Raw genomic sequence first — 14,976 nt, forward strand, 5'->3', positions numbered from 1 at the left:
TTTTTTATTTTAGTAATTTGAAAGTGTACATACCACATTGATTATTAACATACAAAACAATTGAAAACACCTAATTCACCAATATGATGCGATTTTGAACATTGATTTGAAGTAGTGTCCACAAGGATCATTGATGACGATCATCATATTCTCCTTCTGTGGTCCAACTTACTATCCCCCTCTCTACCACTCAACAGCCTAATGTTCTCCAGAGAAAATAGATTGCACTCAAGAGCAGTCACTACCAAGTGGATACATGATGCACCCAATATTTTAAAAACTGAACAGTTCAACCGTCCAGTTCAAACAAATAATTCACAATAATTAAAACAAAAAAAAGGCCAAAAACTATTGTCAGGGCTGAACAAATCAACAGTTTGACCGCCTGCCCATCGCCTATGAGAATGAAGCCAAAGCAGCGCAGCTTAATGGATTGAGATGCAAACAGGAAGCAGCAATCCCCACCTCAGCAGATTAACCCATTTTTATATCTGCATAATTGATGCAAGTAACCATGTAATGATTTTATATACGTAAATGGGGACCAACCTTCAATAGATAGCCTGTACGAGAATGGTTGCATCCACCTAATAGGATACCAAGATTATTAGCACATTGGGTGGTAGTAGTGATGGGTATATTTCCACTCGGGAATTTAACCAAATATCTAAATAAATTGGATCAACTGCGTTTATAGGCTGTTTAGATGTAATTCTGAGGGGGAATGGGGAACCTAGTAAATAAGCAAGCAGACCCCGTCCAGTCCAAAATCAGTTTGGACGGATTGGATGGTCCAATAAGACATATTAGATTGGATTAATTCAGTCCAAAACATTTGTTAGATTGGATTGGACCTGGTCCATCCATAATAAATTTATACTGGATTGGGTTGGATTAAGTCAAAATCTGATCCATTGATATAAAATAAGAATATAGGTATCAATGGACTGGGTTTGGGTTGAAACCAATCTAAATCAAAATGAATTTGAACCGATTGGACGGTCCAGACATTGAATTGGACTGGTCCAAAACACATTGGATTGGGCCTGATCCATTTATAATCAATGGACCGGGTTTAAATTGAAACCAATCTAAATCAAAACAAATTTGAACAGATTGGATGGTCCAGGCATTGAATTGGACCGGTCCAAAACATCTATTGAATTGGGCTTGATCCATTTATAATGGACTCAGATTGGACTGGATCGGATTGTACCAAATCAAGTCCAATTGACATGCCTAACCACGAAGAATCATATTATTGATTATGTATATTTCAAGACATCTTTTAACCATCAGAACCACCTCTAGGAAATTAGGTAGATCCTTTTCACCGAAATCTATGGAATGTGGATGTACAGAACTAATAAAGAGACGTAAGAACAAACTTGAAATGCTTCACATGCAACATCCCTTTAACAGTTGAATGAGACTCTAAAGTCTAAAGATATCATCTTGTGATGATTAATACAGAACATTAAAAATGTCCACTATTACAACTAGGGCACTGGAGTCAATCCCCTTGCTTGACAAGTTCACTTAACTTGCCTGCTGGTATTCACCATCCATTCTACCCAGCCTTTGGGCTTTAAAGTCCCCATCTGCTGACTACCCACATAAGGCTACAACACTACAGCCACATATCAAGAGCATCTCCCTATGAGTAAATATAAGTACAGGATATGTTCCCCATGTGCAGCTATAATGTCTTGTGGGTAGGGCGTGGGCAAGGTTCAAAGTATCCTATCATATCGGCAAGCAATTGATACTCAAACCAATTTTCAGCATAAAAACTAAAAAACATAATGTTTTGTGGTATCAAAATACTTGATGCGCATGTTCATGCATATCAGGTGTATCAATACTTTAAACCATGGGTGTGGGTAGAATATCCCAGCTTAGGCTTTAGCTGAAAACTAATATTCCTTTTTATCGTTATCAATGGTTGAATGTGAGAACGTGGGTTCAAGTAGGGGTGGCAATTTTTCACCCAACCAGCTGAACCAACCCAACCCACCCAGTATCTAACCCGTCTATTTACTTGGAAGATTGGAAATGGGTAGATCACCCATTGGGTCAATTTGAATGGGTTAGGTCGGGTTGGATTGTGGATAACCATTGGGTTAACCACTCCTTAACCATTGTTTTTTTTTCTTAATTTGAATGAAATAATTCATATTAATGCATTAATTTTCTATCAATTATTGACTAAAATTAATTTTATCGTGAATAGACACGCTTCAACCAAATCGACATAAATCCAAATCAACTTGACTCGAGTCTAGACCAGCTCAACTTGGTCTAAATATGAACAAACCCGATCACCTTGGTTCGATTCATTTGGGTCAATCAGCCTAGTTTGAACCCAACCCAACCCAAGGCAGGCCAATCCAGGTTGACCCGAATCCGAAATGGGGCCGAACGACGTGGTTCAACACGGACCCCAGTCCGGCCCGACCCAAAATCCGCCCCAACCTGCTTTGACCCGGTTCGGATTGTTTGATCCAGCTCATATCTATACAATCCGGCCCGAATATGGACTGGTCCAAATCAATCTGCCATTGACTAAACCGATCCGACCGGACTGATCCAAATCCAAACGGTTCAACCACTCTTGATGTGATTAGCTCAAAGATAATCCAATTAGATAGTTCAAGTTGGTCTAACCGGTTTGAACCTAAGTGGTTCGGTCAAACCCAAAACCCAAACATAGTCAAATGGTTTCACCGCTTGTATGAAAATAGCATACATGCAATGTGATTTGAACCTTCACCACTTGTGTAAATAGAAATTACTATTACCATCAAGCTATGACCAACTTTTTTCTCAAGATGGAGTTAGTTTTTTGTTTTAAGTACATAAATATAAGATTAATTGATTTGGGCTGGTTGGATTGGGTAAAGCGGATTTGGGTTGAACCCAACCTATTTAATTTTATATAACTGGGTCATTAATGGATTGGCAGGTTATATAACTGGGTCAATAATGGATTGAGTTGAAGCTCAACCCAAACCAAACCCAACCCAACCCACCCAATAAGTTCAAGTCTGAGAATCACCACTTTCTGCAAAAAATGTGGCAAAGGTTAGGACCGTATTCAGTCCACCCTTCCAAGAGGCCAAGACCCCAGATAGCTGGGACCAACATTGGGTAATGGCCTGTTAGATTCATTTCCTCTCACAAGGGAGAATCACCATTTTTTTTATCAAGACAAGCACTCTATAACATCACACAAGGTTAAAGAATAAATTTACGCCTTACAGACCGAGTAGGACACAAGAAAGAAGAATCACTGAAGCACAAGATCATAACCTTGCTACAGTATTTTACAGATGATCATGCCCTCCCTGAGATGAATTGTATATGTGAAATGCAGCAATACACATTGTGAAATTACCAACAACTGTCAATGCTGCTTGCAGAGCCACCAGTGCCTATAATTTGTACAGAAAAATATGAGAGAGAGAGAGAGAGAGGTTGCAGAATACAGATGGAATTACTGGTGGGCTTCGCATTATTGCATGCATGCTCCATGAATATGGCAGATCCAAACCGTCCACCAGGTAGGGGATCCTACAGATCAGCAAGTTCAATTCTACAGTCCACATTAGCCCTATGCCCCAACCTTGTATTGGCTGTTTCCCCAACTAAAATTAGCTATTTGAATTTTCAATTTTTAATACAAAACGGCCTACCAAGAAGGGCTTATTGTGGAGACACAGCAAGCGTTTTTGGAATGAAACTTGCTCCATGAAGAGAACCCAACCAGATAAATATGTTGGGTCCTCTTGGGCTCCCAACTAGATTGCCACATATAAAGGTTCCTTAGTTGGGTCAAGTAGAGAATCTCCCTGGATGATCTGATCCCAGCAATTTCTTTCACGTGAAGGAACCCAGCATCCAAATCCAGAGTATTATTCATCAGACAACTGGCCCCGTGCATGAGAAACTATACAAGAGGGGGGGAAAATAAAATCTGGGCTAAACTATCAAGTTCTAAACAAGCATCTTCACCTACATAATAAAGAAAACATGTTTGCTTACCTCAAGAGACTCGGAATTATAGAAGAAATGCCATGTGCATACACAAAATACCCCACCAAGGAGGGGTACCTAAACCAGTTAAGATTTAAATTCAGAAAAGTCCATTAGAGGGGAAAAACTGAACCACATGTAGAAATATCACATTATTTTACAGGTAAAACTTTCTGAGTTATGAACATTTAGCCACTGGAAATTGTAAAACCAAGCATGCCTTTTGTTCCACTAATTCTGGAATGCCTTGAGGAAAGAACAAATTAAAGAAAAAGTTGCATGAACTATGAAGAGATATCCTGGTTTAAGAAGTATTTGTGTGTTAGACTTAATGGTTAGTAGTTATGAGTTCTTTTGACCAAGGGGAGGTTGGCAAATATAAGGTCCAACATTGCTAATTTTCTTTTCTGATTTCTTACTCCTCATCGTGGAATAATATGAATTACCCCTGGGTTTCAACTCTAGCTATCATGCTAAACATAGATCCCCCAATACCTAAAGAATATTTTCCTGATAACTTTTCTCACTGGTTCATTGCATATGTACACAGTAAGCATTAGTGTTTCCCTTAAAATGTGAAAAAGTTCCTCTCTTATTGTTATGTGAAAAACTTCCAATTCTTAGAAACCAAAAAACTAAACCCTTTCAAGTCTCAAAATCTAATCCATAACCATCTTTTTTCCTTCAGATAATATGAAAAAAAAAAACAGCAAAACTCACTTTTTTGATGATAAAGGAAATTTTTATTAAATGAAAAAAAAAAAAAAAAGAGAGAAGAGGACAAGACAAGGTGATAAGTAATCAACCAAGAGAGAACTAATGTAAAAACATCCCACTCTCTCATGTAAAGATCCACCGATAATATCATTGATTGATTAAATCAATGCATTTAAAGCAAGATGCACACTAAGTGCAAGGGGTTCCCAGAGCCTGAGATACAAGAAAAGGCATGTCTGAAGAAAGTGAGGCTTCATTGTTGGGGAAAAAATCAAAAGAAAAGCTTTATATTATGAAAATAAAAATTCTGAAAAAAAAAATCGAAAGAGCCTATCAGCTAAACTTGTTAGAGAATTTTGCCATTAACACTAAGGTTGTAACTGTTTAAACATCATAGATACAATCCACAATGTAGTTAATTATCTATTCAAGGCACGACTACGCCCCCTTGGCTGGCCATCTTGCCTAAATGCTTTGTTTATAGCAACAAGGTGCATGTCTAGGCATTACTTTGTTTTAAAGTTTCACTATTGAAATTTAAAATATCCAAGGGGAGAATGGTTTCTCTCTCTCTCTCTCTCTCTCTCTCTCTCTCTCTCTCTCTCTCTCTCACACACACACACATATATAAAATTATAGCCTTCTTTAGTTGCTCATTTGATATGCAATTGCTTTATTTAATACTTGTTATATTAGTATTATTTTTTAAAGTATTGAAAATGAAATCAACATATTTGAAATATCATTAATTGTCCTAGATATGATGATTTACCATGTTTTGAGAAGAAATTTAGTGTTCTTAGTAAAGAGAATTGCTATTTTTTCAAATAAGATGCATCATCCATGAATAATGATGAATGGTATATAAACTAGGGAAATAGGCAGAACTAAGTTTTTTTTTATGAAATTGCTATCACTCTAGGCAATTAAGGACTAAGTTCCCTCAGACAGAATCGCATGGCAACTATGCTTGGTGCACCTTTGGTTTACCTAAAGATTGGTGTTACAAGGAATAACAAATTTAGCCATTTAGTGCCAAGGAGTCAATATGTTTCCCTGCTCAGTCCTCTCTTGTTTGATTACCAATTCAACTAAATCATCTTCCTATTAGCTCACAGTTACTGAAGGAGCTCAAACCTACATGCATATTTTTCTTCAAAGTGTTGTCCTGCTCACTTAATTCTATAGACCCAGAAAAGAAACACTCTTCTCACACCGACGGTGCCCACTGATATCAGCAAATCCCGCAAAAATTTCACAGCAGGAACTCCATGTACATGACAAATTATCAGAACACATCACAAGAAAACGGAAAATTCAAGGAAAGAAATTGAGGGGGCATGTCTCTCTTGCCATACCCCAAGAGAGCCCCTTCCAAGATTCATACTCAGATTTCTCTCCATATTGCCAAACCAAAGCCATAGCTGTAATCCTTCAACAAGAGAGAGAAAACCCAATAATTTAAACAAACAAATAGAAAAAAGAATCCAATACCTCACAAAGTCAATGTAAAAACAGTACTAAAAATGCCCAAAAAAGTATTGACGAGTGAGAAAATAATATTCTCACCATTCCACAACGCTGGAGACATGAATAGCCCACGTTGGCAGCGAGAGTGCATTAGCAGGTTCGTTGAGTTGGAGAAAAGAAGGGAATTCGGCAGCAGAGGCGGCTCAGCCAAGGGTTAAGGCTAATCCTGCTCCAATGAGAGCTAGTACGGATCTTACGGTTCTGTGATTGCGATGAATATCGTGGATGATGGGTTTCGAGGTTTGTCTACATCTCCAGCGAGCGGTCGACAATGGCGGAAGGTGGGTTACAGTTGAAGGGATTGAAGTGCTAGTTGGTTTGTAATAGTAAGAAGCCAAGGGCTTCAGAGAATACAACAATGCTGCAGTCGCCATGGTCGTAATATGTAGCCTGTATTGTTGGGATGATGATCAAACCACCACTGAAAGCCAAAAACTCCGGAAAATACAACAGGTTGTGTTTGGTTTGAAAGAATAGGTTGGGAAATGATAGGAAAAGTAGGGAAACATGTTTAAGGGCCTAAGGGCAAATTGCATAAATACCGTACGCTGCATTTTGAGTTTGAGACTAGGGGTGGAATTTGGGCGGTCCCAACCCGAGCCCGAACCGGCCCAGCCCGAAATTTTAGGCTTGGATTTTTTGTCCTCGGGCTGGGCTCGGAATCAAGAAATTGATCTTTTTTATTTTTCAGGTTGGGCCTGGGTCTAGCCTTTAGGTAGCCCAGACCTGGCCCGAGCCCCACCCAACTATACACATATGTATATATGTTAATTTTGTATATATATATATATATATATATATACATATATATATATATATATATATATATATATATATATATATTTACATAAATACATATATATCTATAATTTTAGAGTAGGTTCATTGACCAACCCGAGCCCAACCCGAATTCATCAAATTATAGTATGGATTGGGCTCAGATTGGGAAAATCAAGCTTGGTTCGGGCTCAAGCCTTAAGTCTAAATTTTAGGGCCAGGCCCAGGTTGATCATAAACCCGGCCCAACCCACCCAACTTGCACCCCTATTTGAGACTTGAGAGTCCGCATCTGATCCTATTTGTTGGATTCGGATATATATATAACATATTTATCTATAAAAAGACATATATGTATTAATATACTTATTTATAAATATGTTTATATTACATTTTTGTAATTTTTTAAAAAAGACGTATCTATTAATATATATCACAAAAGTAGTTGAAAAATACTTATATTTTTGTTTTTCTTTATATAAACTTTTGTGTTTTACTTGTAATAATTTATTAAATTTTTCATAATTTGAATTGAACCCGATCATATTCAAATATCTGACATCCTTTTAAGGGATTTGGATTCAAATCACCATTAGTGAGATCCGATCAGATTTTGGATTCTATTATCGGATAGGATTCAGATTCGAATATATACCGTGATTCAAATCTCATCCGATCCATTTGCATCACTAGACGTCTCTGGCCAACAAAACACATTTCAAATCCCTACCAAAATGATCAAACACCCACATATCATACATGGAGTTCGGATAAACTACCAATAGACGATGTCAATAACATCCCAACCAGCAACTTCAACCATACATCATGGGAACATCTCTCTATGAATGACAAGAGAAATATTCTCAAATGTGTGGCTGCAGGTGGGTGGTTGGGACTATATTGATAGGTTTGTTGATAGCAGATCCCTACCCTCATACATGGCGGATTAGACTTTTATGATGAGATCAAATCTGCCCCCATAACGTCCCACATGGGAACATCTCTCAATGATAATACCAAAAATAATGATATCATCGGTAGATGTTCCCAATACACGTGGGGATGTGCTGTGGGACGTTGTGGGAGCTGATTTAATCTCTTTTATGATGGGTCCAGTATCACGTTGAAATATCAAATGTGCAGTGTCAGATCATAAGGCGTTGGAACATGTTTGGTTGGTAGGAAATCTCAACTTGTATTTTGGATGGAAATCTCACTTTAGGGCCTAAATCTGTCGTTTTAGTATCTAAGCTTCTAAAAATATACATATTTTTTATTGCCAAATATATACATGTAAGTTCAACTATATTAAATTAATACTATAGTGAGGAGTAAAATTATGAAAATACCCATGTTATAATTTCTATTTTTTATTGTTCATCTTTCTTCTACATTTAGACTATAAACACAAATCAGTAGTCGTAAATAGACCTATTCATGGGTCGGGTGGCCCGATGGGCCAGCCTGGCCCCCGGACGGGCTTGAACAGGTATATGGGCCTGCGGGCTTAACCTCGGGCCAAAAAGCCCGGCCCACAATAAATTCAAACCGAGCTCGGGATTTGCCAAAATAGCCTGGCCCGAGCCCAGCCCAGCCCAACCTATAATTAAACCTAAAAACCCTAGTCGAATACTCCTCCTTTTTTCACCTCTTTCCCTTTTTTTCCAGCCGAACCCTTCTTCTCTACATCCTTTTTTCCCTTCTTTATATTCTTTTTTTAATGTAAATAAATTTTGAAGAGCAAAAGCCCAGTCCGGCCTGGCCCATGAACAAGTCTAATCATAAAGTAAGCCTCTGAAAGTAAGATCACCCCCAATGATCGCCAGTTTATATCTGAAATCCAAATGTAAAAGAAGTTGAATAGTGAAAAATCAAAATCAAAACATGGGCTTTTTGTAAATCTACCCCTCACTATAATGTTAGGTTAATAAAATTGGACTTAAAGTTATAATTGGTTTGAAGGAAAAAGTAGGGAAAGGAAAAAAAAAATGTAAGGAAATGTAAGAAAACCTTTACAAAGTTTTTATATGTTTCCCTATCTTTTCCTTCCTTTTCCTATCTTTTCGACTTCCATACATTTCCCTATGTTTCTCTACCTTTTCCTTCAAACCAAGCATAGCCTAAATGTATATTTCTTAAAGTTCATATACTAAAGCGGCACCTTTGAAAGTTCAGATCCTAAATTGAGAGTGTGAGACTACCCCATAGTATGGATACTTGTATACAATTTACTCAATCTCTAAATAAGGTTGTTATTCCATCACATCTGCGTCCCATCTGATTATCAAATCTTTGAATCTAAATCCCATCTAAAATCAAATTATAACTAACTAGCACTAATGTTTCATATTTTGGCACGATACACCATATACGAAGCATAAGTATCATATCTTTTAATATCTTTTAATGCTTGATACAAGATATGGTGAAAAATTGGTGGCATCGTCTTGTTTTCACCATATCAGATTATATTGCCATGTATCAAGGGCATACCAATCAATATGGTACGAAAAACTTATGGACGAAAAAAGCAAAAAAATAAAAATTAAAAGGGGAAAGAAGCTTTCTATCCCCTTAAATAAGCATTTTTTCATCCCGCAAATGACTCTAAAATTCCAAAACCTCATTTATTGAGTGTTGGATATGCAAAAAAAAAAAAGGAAAGAGAAAAAAAAGCGTAAGAAACAAGTGTTAATTATAAATGCTTTTGAAGTTTTTCAAGTTTTGAAAAATATTGCAAAAATAGGTAAGCTCTTTCAATTTTTCATAATAGCTTGTAAATTTTTTTACTTGAATGCTTGAAAATGTTTACATTTATGTTGATCTACATTTTTTATATTCAAAATCACATTTTTTTGTGTTATGAATAGATCTATGAAAATTTTATGAAGAAAATTTGGGGAAATATAAAATAACAAAAAATTTTGAAAATGTATTTTTCTATTTACCTATAAAGACTTAGTATGTTTTAGATCTATGGATTATCTATCGTATCCATAGAGCAATTGAAATTTCCTTTTCAATATTTAATTCATTTTTTATATTTTTAAAATTAAAAAATAATTTAATAATTAATTATATTTTGTGATATAATAACAAGAATTGAATATATTATAGATTTATGGATAATCTATCATATCCATAGAGCAATTTAAATGTCTTCTTTGATAATTATTTTTTGAATATATTGGACAATGTTTATTTATTTTTTATTTTTATCATTTTTGAAAATAAAATATAAATAGTAATTATTTAAATAAGAAAATAATTATTAATTATATTTTCACTTAGAAGTTGTGCCATTGCATGTTTTATGGTTGGATAGGACAGTTAGGTTTTTCCATCCCTTAAAACTTAAGAATTATAATTTATAAATTATAGTTAAGCATATGGTTTGTTAATGAAATTATAATTGATTATAATATATTTCTTCATAAAACCATTAAAATATATTAACTTAATGTATGTATAACTCATTAAAGCCTTATATTTAGTGTTATTGATGAATTTTTATGATTTATTGAAATATTATAATGTTTCCATGTATATCTATATATATCTTAATTTTTTTTTTCCAATATGCATACATATCCAAGGTGCATTCTAATACATCTCTTAAAATTGTCTTTTCATACTTTGAACCTTGACTAGCCTATCCATTTATTATATATGTATAAGTCAAAAGTTTTTTAAGCAATGTATAAGTTAACAGTTATTCTCAAAATAATGGGTCAAGGTAAAAAAAAAAAAAAAAAAAAAAAAAAAAAAAAAAACCCGGTGGCATAACTAATTTCCGAGTGGAACGGTCCAATCATCTTGGTCAACAATGATTTTAAAACCTTAATTAAAGCATTTTGATTCCAACTGCAAACCAAATAGACCCTAATTATATTTCTGATGCAAAGAAGTAGGTATATATTGAAGCATCAAGATGGAAAGCATGAGGGTCATGGTCTCGACAAGGCTTTGAGGATATTACCTGGCTTCTTTTTACATGCTTCTACTCAATAAATATCCTATATACACCTAGAACTAACAACCAAATGGCCCATAAACTAGTTACATCTACATGCTTTGGTCAAAAGGACATTGGTGTATCATCTATAAGTTTTCTCTAGCAATATATTTTTGTTTCTTGGGTTATGGGAAAAATAAAGAATTTATGATGCAAGAATTCTATTTGGTCTAGGAGCCTTCAGAGTTCAGAGCACCTATACTCATGACTACCTCTTTTGACTTCCTCTATAGTGGGAGCAGCCACCAAAAACTCATTATCATCATTCAAAATGACAGAATGAACAAATCCAAAATCCTCATCTCTAGATGTTTTGAATAAATTCAAGAAATAGTTCACAAGCACCCTTCCTAAATTCTCATGATTCCAAAACCAATTACCTTCATGTATTTGATCCAAAGCTGGAATTAATACCCACAAACCTTCATCTCTAGATGTTTTAAATAAATTCAAGAAATAATATTTTCCGACTTCAAAACATGGTCACTTTATGAAAATGGTTAAGTACTCATGTCACCACAATAAGCCTGATTTTTGCTTGCAGGACATTTTCAACTTACTCATATATTTCTCTTTCATTATTTCCAATTTAATAATCATATCATCCATAGTTTCATCATTCTCTTCACTTTCCAATTTCATTAATTGATAATCTATTCATTTAATTCTCTAATATATCACCAAAATTTTCCCTTATTCCATATTCAAACTTTTCTTCTAATTTTGTCGCACTTAGAATTGTGTTACTTATAACCTCTTAATTTCTTCCATTCCTCTTGAATGATCTCATTACACTCAGATTCATAGAGCCAAGCTTCAAAAAATATAAATGGTTTTGGTTTAAAATTTTCATTCAAGTTAATGAAAAATTAAATGGGCTTAGATCCCCATCTAGAGCATGCTCTATCTTTCAAAGTGTTAAACATGTCAAGGATCTCATCTGAAACAAAAGGCACATCCAGTTTTTTTCTCCCTTCTACCCAAACTTGATTCACTATTGGACCAAGTCTTTGCACTTACACCTACATTAATTTCTCTTAAGTAAAACTTATTAATAAATTCTATAAAGATAGCTTTTGAGATATCATTAACTCTCCTTTCACCCTCCTCATAGCTATCTAATTCATCAACCTGATTAACCATGAAGTCAAGATTAAAATCTCCAACAATAACACAAGCATTTGCTAGCCTAATGAAATCATTCAAATTATTTGTAAATTGGTTCCAAAAGGAGAAACAATTTTTCTTATAAGGCTCAACATGCATAAAACATAATAGGGAAAATTGTAGACTTACCCAGGTCAACATTTAAAATAATGTTGTAGGTTGGTTTAGAAATCAACAAAACTCTAACAACCAGCTATGCATTTCAATTTATAGAAACCCCCACCATGCCATCGGAGGCTTATGTGGTTGTTGCCAACATGGGACACTTAGTCCATGTTGGATGCAGCAAAAAGCTTATACTGAAATTGCCTTTAATGGTGGGTTATTTGAAAAATAAATAAAAAAAAAAACGGTTTTCAATTTCTCTCCCACTCCCTTTGTCTTTCAATCTCCCTCCCACTCTCTTATTCTCATAGTCATCAACGACTATGTGATTTGCAAAATGGGTTTTACATTCTTTCTGTCAATCTCTTGTTCTCTCCCTTTCTATCAATCCATCGTTCTCCCTTAATCTCTCTCATGTTGTTTCTCGATTAACCTCTCTTTCTCCCTCATTCTCTTTCTCGGTTGAGCTCTCATTCTCCCTTATTCTCTCTCTCAATCAATCTTTCCTTCTTTCTCAATCTCTATCCTTCTGTCTCAGTTTCTCTCTCACTCCCTCTCTTTTTTTTCTTACACATTTATAGGGTATTAACCAGACTGTATTAAAGAACATAAGACCAATTTGACATGGTTCTAACTTCCTTAGCCCAATTTGACAAAAAAACACAAGAAACTCTTGGCTATGAAATTTACACCAACTCAATAGAAGTTTATAATTTGATTGCACAAGTGGTTGGTCTTATGTTATGTTATATGGTCTGATTAATACCATATAAGTGTGTAAAAAAAAATAATAAAAAGAACAATTTATGGAGTAGGAGAGAGACTAAGAGGACACGATAGAGATTGAGATAGAAGGATATATTGACCAAGAGAGAGAATGAGGGAGAAGGAGAGATTGACCGAGAAAGAGAATGAGATAGATTAAGGGAGAACGATAGATTGAGAGAGAGATTGACAAAGATGACGTAAATATAGAAATCAAAAACCATTTTTGTTTATTTTCAAATCATACTTCGTTGAACAAAAAGAGATAACTGTGACAGTGAAAGAGTGGAAGGGAGATTGAAAGATAGAGGGAGTGGAAGAGAAACTAAAAACACTTTTTTTATTTTCAAATAACCCAACATTAAGGGCAATTTTAGTATAGGCTTTTTGTTGTGTCCAACATGGGTTAAGAGTCTCATTTTTGCAATAACCACATAAGCCTCCGATGACATGGCAGGGGTTTTTATAATTTGAAATATAGATTCGGCTGTCAAAGTTTTGTTGGTTTTTGAACCAACTTCCAACCTAACGTTAAATGTTGAGTCGATTTAGATTATAATCTTCCCAACATAATAGCCAATTACAGTACAAAGGAAACAATTTAACTATATAGATACCATATTGGTTGGTTATAAAAGAACAAAATTCCACCAAAATATTTTCTTTCCAAAATAAAACAAAACCACTAGTTAGCCCTTCAAAAGACAAAATAAAGTTATTGCTATTAGGACACTTAAAGAGCTTTACACTTTTTAAAATTTTTTTGCTTTATCATCCTCTACTTTTGTTTCAAATAAAAATAGAAAATTGGGGGAATTGTTTTTAACAAAATTCGTAGTTTTTGTAAAACATTTTTCCTATTAGCTCTACACTTCCAAAAGAAAATGGATAAAGAATCGTGTTTCATGGCCATAGCCCAAAAGAGAAAACCAAACCAAACCAGCAGCCTAGAATCAAGCAAAAAAAAAGTTGCGTTTTAGTACCCATGTTTCTACCTAAAACATTTTGGGTTGATCGATACAATTTGGTTATTTATGTTGTCAAAACACATGTGAGAGTTACTTCAGCTAGAATGGTTATTTACCCCATTGGAGCAAGAAACACCAATTTAATGTTTCTACAAAACAGCCCAGTGTTTTTGAACCATCGTTGACCTGGACAGCCAGATCATTCAGCCCGGGAACCATTGAGGCAACCGGTTCCGTTTCACCCCTAACCCGTTCTTTGGCTAAAAACCATTGACTTAGTCAGTGACCTTCTGGTCTGGGCGGTTGAATTGTCAACCTGTTCCGCTGTTCGACCCAGACAACAATTTTGGTTGTTTTCATTTTAATTATTTTTTATTTTCTTAATTTGGAATGTGCCATCCTTTTGAACTAGACAGTCAAACCACTGACCCAAAAACCAGTGGCCAAAGTGATTCCGGTTCCAAGTTTATTTTTAAAACATTGAAACAGCCTCTCACATGCATTTTTATGGTATGCCTATTTCAATTATAAATAGCCTGAAATAACAATTGTATGCCATTGTCTTGTTCAAGCCAAAAATCCTAACAAATTCAACCAAAGAAAGCCACTATTTTAGGAAAACTAAACAAACCACAGAAATTGGAGATAAGACACAACAAACAAGCAGCGAAAAAAAAAAAAAAACAACCAAGGAAACTAGGGAAAAAAAACAAATCTTGCAGAAAATAACATACATGTAAAATAGAAAAGAAAATATTACCCCCAAAGTCGAATAAAAAATCAGAGCATAATCAACTAATTAAGGGAAGCAACACCAAAGAACATAAACCCTCACCAAACAAAGCAACTAATATGAACACAAATGAAAAGAAGAGTATGCTAGAGTAAATCTAT

General features: G+C 35.0%; 1 protein-coding gene across 5 annotated transcripts; it reads right to left on the bottom strand.

The window, feature by feature from the left end:
- Positions 1–3,227: 3,227 nt before the first annotated feature.
- On the bottom strand, positions 3,228–6,721 carry LOC148862018 (uncharacterized). 5 transcript variants are annotated; one of them, XM_088941478.1, is made up of 4 exons: positions 6,322–6,638; positions 6,111–6,184; positions 4,045–4,113; positions 3,228–3,434 (listed from the first exon to the last, which is right to left on the bottom strand). In XM_088941478.1, exons 1-4 carry the CDS (start codon positions 6,371–6,373, stop codon positions 3,327–3,329), a joined length of 303 nt encoding a protein of 100 aa, XP_088797604.1. In that variant the 5' UTR covers positions 6,374–6,638; the 3' UTR covers positions 3,228–3,326. The 5 variants fall into 5 exon arrangements, 1 of the variants encoding a protein (XP_088797604.1); XR_016094956.1 differs by having other exon boundaries at positions 3,270–3,949; positions 6,322–6,457; XR_016094957.1 differs by lacking the exon at positions 6,111–6,184 and having other exon boundaries at positions 6,322–6,703.
- Between the last annotated feature and the right edge of the window lie 8,255 nt (positions 6,722–14,976).

Source organism: Nelumbo lutea, chromosome 4 (genome assembly GCF_056320005.1).
Source record: "Nelumbo lutea isolate HS-2025 chromosome 4, American lotus-T2T, whole genome shotgun sequence".
NCBI classification, from domain to species: Eukaryota; Viridiplantae; Streptophyta; class Magnoliopsida; order Proteales; family Nelumbonaceae; genus Nelumbo; species Nelumbo lutea.

What these genes read in the sequence shown, in the direction of transcription:
- LOC148862018 (XM_088941478.1), bottom strand. Translation starts at nt 6,373, where the DNA reads ATGCACTCTCGCTGCCAACGTGGGCTATTCATGTCTCCAGCGTTGTGG. An exon ending in GTCTCCAGCGTTGTGGAATG is followed by an intron (nt 6,185 to 6,321) that starts GTGAGAATATTA and finishes CTCTTGTTGAAG; the next exon opens with GATTACAGCTATGGCTTTGG. An exon ending in ATAATTCCGAGTCTCTTGAG is followed by an intron (nt 3,435 to 4,044) that starts GTAAGCAAACAT and finishes TACAAATTATAG; the next exon opens with GCACTGGTGGCTCTGCAAGC.